The 14183-nt window shown below is 36.2% G+C and overlaps 1 protein-coding gene across 2 annotated transcripts; it reads left to right on the top strand.

Moving 5' to 3' along the window:
* The first annotated feature begins 617 nt into the window (after positions 1–617).
* Positions 618–13263, top strand: zgc:91999 (uncharacterized protein LOC445104 homolog). Of its 2 annotated transcripts, none has more exons than XM_067378210.1 (10): positions 618–1100; positions 4900–4964; positions 5907–6063; positions 6442–6677; positions 7869–8024; positions 8106–8281; positions 8461–8581; positions 8752–8825; positions 11811–11890; positions 12787–13263. In XM_067378210.1, exons 2-10 carry the CDS (start codon positions 4908–4910, stop codon positions 12897–12899), a joined length of 1170 nt encoding a protein of 389 aa, XP_067234311.1. In that variant the 5' UTR covers positions 618–1100; positions 4900–4907; the 3' UTR covers positions 12900–13263. The 2 variants fall into 2 exon arrangements, with proteins under 2 accessions (XP_067234311.1, XP_067234310.1); XM_067378209.1 differs by having other exon boundaries at positions 793–1100; positions 4896–4964; positions 12787–13262.
* The last annotated feature ends 920 nt before the right edge of the window (positions 13264–14183 follow it).

The following is a 14183-nucleotide window of genomic DNA, read 5'->3' as shown; positions in this document are numbered from 1 at the left end:
ATTTTTTATATTACACTCTAAAATATGCTGGGTTAAAAAGAACCCAAGTTTGGTTGAAAATGGACAAACCCAGTGATTGGGTTGTTTTAACCCAGCGGTTGGGTTAAATGTTTATTTAAATCAACTTTTGTTTAAAAATGTATGTATTGCTTGCTTAAAATGAGCCAAAAATATGTTGGAAATTAAAATGTATTAATATGTTTAATAAATGAACATTTATTAATAAGTTTAATGAATAATATTTAAACAATAAACATTTATTAAATTGTTTATATTGTTGTTTTTATTGTTGCCTCTAGTAATTATGTCTGATTTTTAATTTCCAACATATTTTGGGTTCATTTTAAGCCAACAATAATTGGGTTAAATAAAACTACCCAACACATTTAACCCAGCCACTGGTTTAAAACAACCCAATCGCTGGATATGTCCATTTTCAACCCAACTTTGGTTGTTTTAACACAAGAATGGGTTAAATGTTGGGTTGATTTACTTAACTTCCCACAGGCCATATAATGTATGATACAGTAGAGATCACATGACCACTGCGGGTTCTCCCGTTCCTGTTGCCGAGGTGATGAACTCTGATATTAAACAATCATCAACATTCACTCGACCAGTGTTACTATGCTAAGTTAAGCACTTTATAACTTTAAATGCTTTGATATAGAAATTGCATTATATGAAATGGATATTGTTTAGTCTGTGTTTTTTTGCTTTTGAACTTATGAACTTCCTTTGTAAACACTGATACATACTAATTAGTTCACATGTTGGCGGTTTTTCGCCCTGAGCTGTGGTTGGCAGAGAGCTGGAATAACTCTCACATTCTACAACACACCTAAATTTCACACCTGACAACTCATTTACACTGAGATGAGAGAGAATGTGTGTGTCAGTCTGTGTGTGTGTGTGAGAGAGATAGAGGAGGAGAACATACACTTTCATGTACATATGCACCTCGGCGACAGCTGACTGACTGACTGCGCAGACACTGGAGTGAACATCAGACAGACAGACAGACATGGCAGAGAAGTGAAGGATACTGAAGGAGGGCAGAACAAGCCAACGACTGGAAGTAAAAAGCCTTGGAGTGAGAGGTCAGATTTGCTCTTTTTTTTCTATTCAGTTTCACTTAAGTTTATGGGTAGTTGACAAATAACACATGCATGTTTTTTTTGTTTTTTTCAGCATTAAGATTTTAAGCTAAAATTGACCTGTAAGCTTTTATGTTAGGTGCTGCAACTGATAAAATCTTTGTGCACCTCTTTTTTTTTTAAGTACACTTAGTTAATTCTCTCAGCTCATAAAATCTGCATGCATAATAATCATACAAAATCTTTTTAGGTGCATGTCACATCAACTACCCATATAGTGTAAAAAGAGTGTTAAACACTGATTTATTGTATAGTGTTGCTTGTGAATTAGTGAAAAAATAGCTTTTGATAGTGTTTAAGTGTGTATATTTAGCTCACACACAGAGCTTGATCAATAGAGCAGTGCTGAAATAGCTTGTTGAAATGCTTCCATTATGTTTTCGTACTTTATTAACAATTGATTTTTATGTGCAATAACAAAACTTTTATATTTTTGGGCTTTATGAGTTTATTTGAAGATGTGATTTAATTTTGATATGATGCTTTTCTTATATGTGTGTACTTATGTATACAAGTGTTTTTCCCATGCAATTCTTTCATATTAGAGATATGATTGTGTTCATGTATGTACAGTAAACATGAAAAAAAAAAATGACTCCAGATTGAAGTTTAAACTGATCTGCATGAGTATAAATGACAGCAGTTTATAAAGTTTGCATTTGACCATCATGGTCAGAAATTAGACATGGCTTTAGGGAAATTCCTCAATTTGGGGGCATTTTATTATGTTACTGTTATCTAAAAATGGGAATATTTGACAATATTTTATTCTAGGTTCTAATTATGGGTGTAGATTCTGTAGTGATCATTTTAATTAAATTATTTAATGTATTTGACATAATGTGCATTGTGTTAAAACAGAAAATCACCTCCAGGGGGCCAATATTGTCCCTTTTTGTGACTCTGTTATCAGTGTATTTTGCACAGAGAGTGTCTGTGTGTGTTATGAAGCATGTGTAAGATGACCTACCAGCTCTTGTTTATTTGGAGTTCACTCGGCTGATGGATGGAATTCCAGGGTGGGGGAGAATTCTATTTCTGATCCCAGATTCCAGTAGCAATACACGCACACACACACACACACACACACGCCCATGCTCATAAATACATGTTTTAATACATGCAGATGCAGTTATGTCTATTAATTATTTTGCCGTACTTTAATTTGGCTAGTTTGTGTGATTTTGTGAGCCTTATCTTCAGTCTAAAGATCTCTGTCAGTTTTAATCATGTTAAATTGACCGCACATTTCAGAGATGTTTATCATCACAACTATATCCAGTTGCAGCGAGTCCCCAGAGTGATTCACATGGACAGTTGCATGATCTGGATGACGGCCAGAAACTCACCCAGGACATTTTTTAACAGATGGACTTTATTAAGCAGTGCAAATACGTGCATTTTTGACACTTTACAATAAGGTCTCATTTGTTAACATTACCTCGCATTTACTAATAATGAGACATTTTTTATAACGTTTATTCATCGTTGTTAATGTTAGTTAAAGGATTAGTTCACTTCAGAATTAAAATTTCCTGATAATTTACTCACCCCCATGTCATCCAAGATGTTCATGTCTTTCTTTCTTCAGTCGAAAAGAAATGAAGGAGAAACATTCCAGGATTTTTCTCCATATAGTGGACTTCACTGGGGTTCAACGGGTTGAAGGTCCAAACTGCAGTTTCAGTGCAGCTTCAAAGAGCTCTACATGATCCCAGACGTGGAATAAGAGTCTTATCTATTATTCTCTTCTTCTATTATTCTTATCTTATACTCTTACCTATCATTTTCAAAAAAAAAAATGCAAATGTATATACTTTTTAACCACAAATGCTCGTCTTGCACTGCTCTGTGATGCTTCACGCATTACGTAATCACATTGGAAAGGTCACACTTGATGTAGGCTAAAGTACAGCGGTAGGGCGAAAAACTCCATCTCATTTTCTCCTCCAACTTCAAAATTGTATGACAATGTTTTACCTTTTTTTTTTTTTTTTTTTTTTGTAAAGGTCGTTTGACTTAGTCTTTGCACGTTCTCTTTGTAGACACTGGATCGGTACTTCTGCCTACATCACGCGTGACCTTTCCAACGTGATTGCGTGTCCACTATATAGAGAAAAAATGGGGGGGGGAAATCCTGGAATGTTTTCCTCAAAACCCTAAATTTATTTTCGACTGAAGAAAGAAAGACCTAAATATCTTGGATGACACGGGGGTGAGTAAATTATCAGGAAGTTTTAATTCTGGAGTGAACTGATTCTTTAATAAAAATACAAATCAATAACGTTAATTGTTTTATGTAGTTCACAGTGCATCAAGTAATGTTAACAGATACAACTTTTAATTAAAACAAATGTGTTATTAAAAGATGATTACTATAGAAGTATTGTTCATTTTTAGTTCATTTTTTATTTTTTTAACAAATGAACGTTTATTGTAAAGTTTCACCCATAAGTCTTCATTATGTGTGAACAGTTTAGTGTTCTATAGCAGTGGATCTTACACTCTTTTCATTTGAAATGGCCTCACTTTCACCAGTGCATAAATTTGCAAGCCTATTCAGATCTTTATTTTAATTATCCAATCAAGTCACAATGATTTGTAGACCACAGATGAGAGCCACTACTTTACAGACTATTAGTATTTTTATCAAGCATGCCGCTGGACTTTTTGCTCTTGTAATTTACTATTTTGCATCTTGTTGCTGTGTGTTTTTAGACCCTAAACCACAGTGAATGTAATTTTAGTCTTTTTTAGTCTTGTGAAAAAGAAGTGCAAAAAGTATATTTTTAAAAAGCTTTACTTGCAGATAATGGTATTAATGAAATAAAAGGCCATTTAAAGGGAGCAGACTTTAATGGCCGTTTCTTAATCCACTTAAGTACACCTTTAAAGTGCATTTTGTAATAATGTCAGATTAATTTTTACTTTAAAGTTCATTTAAATTATGTTTTAATGATCATTTGCCATGCTTTAAAGTACATATGTTGACTAACATACATACTAAAGCACATATAAAGTACTTGATTATAATTTTAGTGTGTTACTTTTAAAGTTATTAAAGTTACAATTTAGTACATTTTAAATGTACTTAATTGCAATTTCTTAATTTCAAAGTGCTCTTTTTAAAAAGTAAACTTCATTTTTCATAATAATATATATCTGTTTAGACTCCTTTCTTATTAACATGAGTAAAATGTTGGCTATTGTTATATTGCATAATGCAAAAGGAACAACCTTTTTTTTCTTTTTCAAGTGCATCTGTATTAGTAAGTGGCGTTTGCAAGTCAAGCATCACTATTACTATTACTCATAGTGTTCTGAACAAACTGCTGCATGTAACTCATTCTGCAATATGTCAAAACGTGAAGATGAAAACATCCGATGAAACAACAGGCCCGGGGAATGCAAATGTGCCGAAGGTTCAAACGCTTCTGAGACGCTGCAGCCGAGCGGCCGTCTGTTTGCAATGAAGCCTGTTGGAGGATTGTGGAAACAAATGGGTAAACAAACCCAGATGCCCCTGAATAAATGCCACCTGATTTATCAAGGCGGGTTCTGATAGTTCAGTGGTAACAGCAAAAGTAGGGCAACAGCCGCTTTGAGGCTGGTGCAACAAGCAGGAAACCGGACAAAGACAACTTAGGACTTCTGTTGGTGTACTGTATTTGAACTTCATAACATGAAGCATGCAGATTCATGCTTGGAATCAGACTGGTTTAACTGTGTCTTTTTCAGCCAGCTGTGACCATGGCGGACCCTCCAACAGGCCAACCTGAGGATCTAAACAAAATCAGCTTCTGGATGGTAAGAAAAACGCTGTTCCACTGCCTAGTGAGCTGCCTTGCTGGGACAGAACCTCAGAAGTGACTGATTTGGATCGCACTACATAGGATGTGCCTCACAAAATAGCGCTTCTCATGGGACACTCCCACGAGACTTCATTTTGGTGTTTCTAAGCTAACAATGCAATGCAGAATGCATGCAGAACCTTCAACATCAATGGAACCTTTTAACTGCACAAAAAGGTTCTTCAGATTATTAAAATATTTTTCTTACTAAGAAAAAAAAAAAATCTTGTAAGAACTGTTTACTGAAAGGTTCTTTGGGAAACCAAAAATGGCATCACAGTGAAAAAAGTGTAGCACACAAAAATATCTTTTTTACTATTAAATATTTATTCAATATTCATACTCCCTAATTCATATTTTTTCCCTTTCTAAAAAAGCCTATTGCTTATATAGCTTCGTGTTGGATATTATGCAAAAGTGTTAAAGGGATAGTTCCCCCAAAAATGTAAATGCTGTCATCATTTACCCACCCTCAAGTTGTTCCAAACCTGTATAAATGTCTTTGTTCTGCTGTACACAAAGGAAGATATTTGGAAGAATGTTTGTAACCAAGCAGGAACAACTTGAGGGTGGGTAAATGATGACAGAATTAAAATTTTTGGGTGAACTATCCCTTTAATGTCCGACAGCCTCTGTAGTCCCATTTAAGCACTTTTTGTTAGCAACCACCTTTTTCAAGAAAAGTAGCTTTATCACAAGGGGGTTTTACTGATGTATTTTAGAATAAAACAAAAATATCTTGAGCTTTTGTTCACCACAGACCTTATTTCAGGCATTTAAAAAAAAAACAAAAAAACATCCACTTTAGGACGATGGAACCGGAAGTGCTAAAATGCTTGTTTCTGGGTTTTGGCCTACATAAATACGTCACCTATTTCCTTCTGTTCTTGTCTCTTAGCCAGGAAATTATGTGCGGACCGTGCAGAGGACACCAGAGTCGTACCAAGCTTGTAAAGACATCATAGCATGTATGAAGGACCGGGCTCATGTAGAGCGACAGTACGCCCGTCAGCTGACTGAATGGAGCAGCAAGTGGAAATCGATCACCGAGACTCGTGAGTGCTACGGTCTGACCTGTCACTTATCATCAATAAGTCATTGGTTTTTAACACAGAGTAGCTCCGGTCACAGTGAAATCTCATTGGTCCAAAATCCTGCTCCACATTGCACTATTTTCAGAAGCGTCACACCCACTGAAACTTCCGTAGCCTTATGGAATCTTTGCAAAAACTTTTGTAATTTTTTTGTGGAATTTATGAGTTTTTGTATTTGATATCTTTGTCAGACAGTTTACGCCCTTATTATTTGCTTTAATCTGAAGATTATCTACACAGCCTTATTTTGTTGCTCTTGTACATACCAGGGTTATTATAGTTAACTAAAACCAATTAAAAAACTTTTCCGTTACATATATGGCGCTCTCTCTCTCTCAGGGCCGCTGTACGGGTCCCTCTTGCGGGCATGGCAGTGCTTTTTCTCGTCCACCGAGCGTCTGTCTGCCCTTCACACGTCAATCTCCCAGTCTCTGGTTTCAGAAGATGGAGAACGCATTCGTTCGTGGCAGAAGGAGACGTTCCCGCGGAAAATGTTCTGCGGCTTCAGGGAGTCACATGACCTCGGGACGGCTTTCTCACGTGCTCAGAAACCCTGGGTGAAAAGATTAAAGAAGGTGATAGTACTGACGATGATATAATCGCCAACTATTTCAAATTAAAGGGTTAGTTCGCCCAAAAATGAAATTTCTGTCATTTATTATTCACCCTCATGTCGTTCCATACCCGTAAGACCTTTGTTCATCTTCAGAACACAAATTAAGATATTTTTGATGAAATCCGAGAGGTTTTTATCCCCCATAGAAAGCAACGAAATTACCACATTCAAGATCCAGAAAAGTAGTAAAGACATTGTTAAAATAGTAAACGTGACTACAGTGGTTCAACATTAATGTTATGAAGCGACGAGAATACTTTCTGTGCGCAAAAACAAAACGTATTTCATCAAAAATATCTTAATTTGTGTTCTGAAGATGAACGAAGGTCTTACAGATGTGGAACGACATGAGTAATACATGACAGAAATGTCATTTTTGGGTGAACTAACACTTTAATAGGTGTTAACCAAATAAACTTTTTGGTTCAAAATCTGACTCAGTATTTTCAGTATATTAAAGCAAGATAAAAGAAAAACCAGGGTCAATTTGGAGATTTCAGGCTATTTTGCTTACATGTCTTCTTTCAGACTAGTGGAAGGAAAACATCCAAAATACACATTTATTACACTTTATCTGTTTGCTTAGATTACACAATACATATCATTGAAGGCTGAGTTTTTTCTCCACCACCAAATTTTACAGTTTTATTCATATCTATATTCTGAAGGTTTTTATAGAAAAGTTTGTTGAATATCATTTGCCTAATTTTAAACAATAATTTATTTCTATAAATATTTTTTTTCTGTCTGTTGACAGTATTTTTTAGTTTATGGGGTGATAAAAATAGATATCCAAAACCCCCTCTGTAAAAACCTTCAACTCTAATATGTCAATAACGGGAAAAATTTATTTTTCAGATTTCATTTCTGGAAATGTATGTGCATAGACAGCATATTTAAACAACATTTCGAGAAACTTGTCATTCAGAAACAATTGTCTTAATATAGTGTAGAAATATCTATTAGTTCACATTTTTATGTTAATATTGCCTGCATTTATTTCCTTTCATACAGTATTCAGCTTTTAGTGAGGAAAACAATATTACTTGTCATTGGAAACATCCCAGTTAGAGAGAGAAGATGACATAGTTGTATTCCCAATGTGAATATAACTTAAGTTTTTAATAATAAGTTTTTGTGTATCCATTAGCTGGAAAAGGCCCGTGCGGCGTATCATAAGTCATGTCAGAGGGAGCAGATCGCTCAGGAAAAAGAGAATCAAGCCAAACACAACACCAACCTGAGCGAGAGCAAACTGTCCAAGATTCAGCAGACGAGAGAGAAAGCCACACAGGAACACAGCAAGGTCAATGAGCATTGAGACTTTCTACACAAATACTGCAGTTAAAAACTATTATGTATGAATCATTTACGGCTGTTTTCGCAGGCACGTGATCGTTATGAGAAGGTTCTAGAGGACGTCACTGGATTTGCGCCGCGATACATGGAGGAAATGGAGTCTGTGTTCGACCAATCACAGGAGGAGGAGAGGAAGAGGATCAGCTTCCTGAAACAGACCTTCCTGTCCATTCACAGACACCTCGACATTACCAACAATGAGAGGTTTAAAACGGCAACACGCATTTCATTAAAATATCGCGTTAGACCTGTTAAGAAGGGTTTCTGTATTCTGCATTGCTTCCCGTTCGTGTCTTTTGTATGTGCTTCATTAAATATAAAACCTATTAACTGCAGTGATGTTCAAAGCCTGAGAGTTTTTGTATGTGTATTGCGTGTTTCAGTATAAAAGCAGTGTACGGTGAACTACATCACTCGCTCATGTCCATCAGTGAGCCTGATGATCTCCGCTGGTGGAAGAACAACCATGGGCCAGGCATGCCTACTGACTGGCCCAAACTAGAGGTGTGTGTCATCATGTGCATTCAGATATTGTGAGGGAAACTATTATACATTTATTTTTATGTCAAAAACACTCGTAATTTAGTGTTTTACGGCTCTCTGAGTTTTAAAATGACTGCAGGACCCATTTGATTCTACTTTCTTATTGTTGGCTTTGTGTGTTTTGGGTGAAGGAATGGAATCCTCCGATTAAAAAGCAGAAACCAGGAAAGAAACCAAAAGCACACAGAGGAACTGAGGAGAAAGGGTGAGCTCACTACACACACACACACACACACACACACACACAGGCAAGAAAATGTCTATAAGTGTTTATTTTTAAGGATCAATTCACTTTTCCTGATAATTTACTCACCCCGTCATCCAAGATGTTGGATGACAAAGGTTTTTGAGGAAAACATTTCAGGATTTTTCTCCATATAGTGGACTTCACTGGTTGAAGGTCCAAATGTCAGTTTCAGTGCAGCTTCAAAGAGCTCTACATGATCCCAGACGAGGAATAAGAGTCTTATCTAGAGAAACCATTGGTCATTTTCTAAAAAAGTAAAAATCTATACACTTTTTAACCACAAATGCTCGTTTTGCACTGTTATGCGCCACGCATTACGTAATCATGCTGGAAAGGTCACGCGTCTTTTTTTTCTCCAACTTCAAAATCGTACGACATCGTTGTTTTGCCTTTTTTTGTAAAGGTCGTTTGACTTAGTCTTTGCACATTCACTTTGTAAACACTTGCATGGTACTTGCGCCTACGTCACGCGTGACCTTTCCAACGTGACTGCGTAATGCGTGGCACATCGCAGAGCAGTACAAGATGAGAACTTGTGGATAAAAAGTATATACATTTTTACTTTTTTAGAAAATGACCGATTGTTTCACTAGATAAGACCCTTATTCCTCGTCTGGGATCGTGTAGAGCTCTTTGAAGCTGCACTGAAACTGACATTTGGAATAAACTTCAGTGTCACTTACATACACCAAACTTTTTTCTGGCTGTTGACAGTGTTTTCTGATTTATGGAGTGATAAAAAGAGATATTCAAAATGCTCTTTGTAAAAACCTTTAGCTCTAATATGTCAACAAAATGAAGAAACCTGGCGTTATCCAGTGTTCACATTTGTGAATACATGCAAATTAGTGAATATTTAATTAGATAATGTTTTATTTAAACATAATATAAAAAAAAAAAAACTTGTAATAAATAACAGCTGTCTTGATGTAGTGTGATTAATCAACTAGGGAAAGTATGGTATCTACATTTTTACCCTATTCATCTGTCTTGCCTTAACTGAGAGTTTTTGCACGCGACATGCTCTATTATAATGTCAGGTAATATTAATTAAATCAAGTTAATTAGAAAATGAATCAGATTACGAAATGAAATGCGTAAGTATTGAGCAGCGCAGCAATTAGAGCGGCGAGTCTCTTTGGGTTTCCTTCTGTCAGTGTTTCAAATCCTTCTGGGTAGACTGATTCAGGCTGGATGAGGACTGATTGTGAACTGCAGTCACAAAGGTGAAGTGTGTCTTTTGCCAAAATGTGCAGTATATTGTGTGCATTACTGTGGTGTGTGATGCAGGGCGCTCAGCTTGACCTTGATGAATGAACTGGAGCTGATTTCATCTGATCAGCCTTCAAAAGAGTGAAGTAATGTTTTTACTTTTTACACACCATGCATCAAAAATGCAATTTTTTGTTTCTAGCATGATAATGAGACGGCATTCACTGAATTAAACATGAGGTCATGTGAAAACAGTGTAGCATACTACTTGTAAATATGCTCATTGTTGCACAATGCATACTTTTAAAAATAGTATGTAGTGCATGCATTATGCAGTAAACAGTCTGTGAACATTCCATTCTTTTTTCTTTTATGATGTTCAAAAATAATGATGTATATAGAATGGAATGTCATAGAATTTCTAACCCGAAAATGGTCACATTTAAATGACCTGGTTTTATTCAAGTCAAAAATATTATTGAACATCACTGAATCGACCTAAATACATACATTTATACCAACAAAACACATTTTTATGGGTTAAATCAGGTAGAAATAGTTATTTTCGTTGTCACACCATGTTTTGGTTTCAAACCTCTATAGTTTACTTTCTGTATTGTGTATCAGGTATCAGGACATTGTCCCGCTGCAGGACATAATATTTTAAATTGTCCCTATTATGCCATTTTTAAATGTTACTAATTTTGTTTTGGAGCGTCCTACAATAGTTTTACATGCATAAAAGGTCAAAAACTATAATTGTCTCATTATATACAATGCAGCATCAGCTCTTTTCTCAAAGAGTCTGAAAAAAGTTTGTTTTAACATTCAGTCTCTCTAAACCCCTGCATGCAACAACCAGCTACAACTACAGCGTTTGAGAGTGGGGCAAAGGAGACATTGTTCGAAGGCAGCCAATGAAGACCATAGGCTAGCATTATGAAAATTTGTAGGCATTTTACATTCTCAAATAGCTATATTATACAAGTGAATAAAAAAAATGAAATAGGGGCAGCCAGTCAGGTGCTTTGTGGATTGCAATGTGACTTTTCCTCCAAGATTTTGTGTGTTCCGCTCCTTTATGAGTTTTGTAGTCCCTTCCTCAGAAACGCATCTATAAAACATGCTGCTGTCACTAATGTTTCACTGCAGGGACGCTGTGTGTTCATTGTGATGTGCTGACAATCTGTAGCACTTAAGCGTGAAGGCTCAAATGTTGGTTTTGTCATCTTCTTCCAGTGTGCTTTTGGCTGAGCTCTTATTTTTGTGAACTGTTGTCTGGTGCCTTTTTTCTACCATGAGGACTGTAACTCCTTTAGGCATGATTGTCTCCCTTAAAACAGCTTCTCTTATGCTGTGGACACATTGTTTTGGAGGGCAGCCAGCCCTGGGCAGATTCACACTTGTGAATGTCACCTTTTTAATGATGGTGTTCGGTGTGCTTTAAGGTATATTCAATGTTAATGACTGTAAGTTGTGTTTAGTGGGCTGAATGGATGTTTTTGGGGAAGAACTAATCAGTGTTGGCGAGGACGCATTTAGTGTTGTTTCAAGGCATTTAGTAGCAAGTAAGATTCATGCATTTGAATTGCATATAACATTTCCATCTGTTTGGATTACACTGCATATAATATAATAGTATACACTAAGTATAATATTAAAATAGCACTAGCTTCCAAACCATTTAGGACACCTCAGGAGCTCAGATCTCTCTCCCATCTTCTCCCGCAGGGTCATGATCGGAGGCGTGCGTGTGCGAGCGCTGTACAACTACACCGGAGAGGAACCCGATGAACTGTCCTTCAGAGCAGGTGATCCTCTGACCGTTCTGCAGTTAAAGGATCAGTTCACTTCAGAATGAACATTTCCTGATAATTTACTCACTCCCATGTCATCCAAGATGTTTATGAGTTTCTTTCTTCAGTCAAAAAAAAAAAAAAGGTTTTTAAAGGAAACAATTCCAGGATTTTTCTCCATAAGAAAAAAGAAATGAAGGTTTTTGAGGTTTTTTCTCCATATAGTGGACATCACTGGGGTTCAGCGGGCTGAAGGTCCAAATGTCAGTTTCATTGCAGATTCAAAGAGCTCTACATGATCCCAGACGAGGAATAAGAGTCTAATCTAGAGAAACCATTGTTCATTTTCGGGAGAAAAAAAAATAAAATTATATACTTTTTCACCACACATAATCACGTTGGACGCGAAAAACTCATCTCATTTTCTCCTCCAACTTCAAATTTACCTTTTACCTTTACCTTTTTCTTAAAGTGTGTTTGACTTAGTCTTTGCACGTTTGCTTTGTAAACACTGAATCGGTACTTCCCCGTGTGACCTTTCCAACATGATTGCGTAATGCGTGGCACATCGCAGAGCAGTGAAAAAGTGCTTAAAAAGTATATAATAGTTATTGTTTTTAGAAAATAATTGATTTTTTTGGTTAGATAAGACTCTTATTCCTCGTCTGGGATCATGTAGAGCTCTTTGAAGCTGCACTGAAACTGACATTTTGACCTTCAACCTGTTGAACCCCAGTGAAGTCCACTATATGGAGAAAAAACCTCAAAAACCTTCATTTCTTTTTTCGACTGAAGACATAAACATCTTGGATGACATGGGGGTGAGTAAATGATCAGGAAATTTTCATTGTGAAGTGCGCTGATCCTTTAAACGGTGAATCTCACTGATGTGCTGTCGCTCTGTCTCACAGGTGAAGAGTTCCTCAAGGTTGAGGAAGAGGACGATCAGGGCTGGTGCTGGGGGGTGAAGGAGGGCGGAGTCGAAGGATTTTATCCGGCCAATTACGTGTTGCCTGTGAAATGACATCCGGAATCATTGCTGAGGCACAACTATACTTATGGAACACATTTATACGGTGGCCATCAAAAAGTATATAAATGTCTGAATATCATTTCATTACAACTAACTTTTTCAACACTATATCTATCGTTTTGTCATGTAAAACTGTCTTAAAGTCTTTGAGATTTTTTTTTCTTCTTGACAAGTGTTTTATTTTCTGTAAATGAACTGCTACTTAGTTTGATATTTCATCTAATGCAGTGACATTCAAATATGTTTAAGTGTCCAAATACTTCCACCGTATGAATGGCAAAGAATTAAGTTGTGTGTTCATCGGAAAACAACTACAACCAGTGTTACAGACCAAAATGAAAATAAAATATTAATTCTCTTTCATGAATGGAACCTTTACCTCTTTATTTAATAATATGGGATGTCATTAATTTTAATTAAGACATTTCTGCTTTTGGAAAACCTCCAAGAGTGCCAGAGACCTGCAAACGATTCATGCAGAGTCAAGAAACGGCCTCTTTGTAATTTATATATTGCTTAATGAGGGGTTGTACAAAAACCAGTAGGAGCTTGTTAGAAAGATTACGGTGCACTGGAGAAAAAGCCTCTATTATCATCAGAGCCAAATCCATATTATATTTCACCTACAGGCATTCACACCTGACAAAGTGGAAGGAATAAAACTAACATTTCTGTGCATTGAAAGCTTGACTATCAGCTCTGAAACACTCCAGGACCGAACGAGCAAAGGAGGGATTTTAACAGGTAACTGGATAAACATCAAGGAACAGGTGCGTAACTATAGCAACCAGTCATTAATCCTGGAATGACAGGGACCTCTGGTGGTCGATCTGAAATCACATCTCTCCATGTGTTTTAATGTTGTTTCCAGGTGTTTTCTGGAGAGAAGTTAAGGTTCAAAGCTTGTTTGTTAATCTGAATATTATTTTGCGCATATGAATTATTGTAAATGCAGTTTAAAAGTTTTTGAAAGAAGTCTCTTATGCTCTTTTAAGGTTGCATTTATTTGATCAAAAATACAGTGAAAAACAGTAAAAATGTGAAATATTATTACCATTTAAAATGACTGTTTTCTATGTGAATATATTTTAAAATATAATTTATTCCTGTGATCAAAGCTGAATTTTCAGCATCATTACTCCAGTCTTCAGTGTCACATGATCCTTCAGAAATCATTCTAATATGATGATTTGCTGCTCAAAAAAACATTTCTGATTGCTTAAAATTTTGTGGAAACCTTCAGAAATCCTTTTTTACATTATAAATGTATGTCAA

Source organism: Chanodichthys erythropterus, chromosome 23 (genome assembly GCF_024489055.1).
Source record: "Chanodichthys erythropterus isolate Z2021 chromosome 23, ASM2448905v1, whole genome shotgun sequence".
NCBI lineage: Eukaryota > Metazoa > Chordata > Actinopteri > Cypriniformes > Xenocyprididae > Chanodichthys > Chanodichthys erythropterus.
This window is presented reverse-complemented; position numbering and strand designations above follow the sequence as displayed.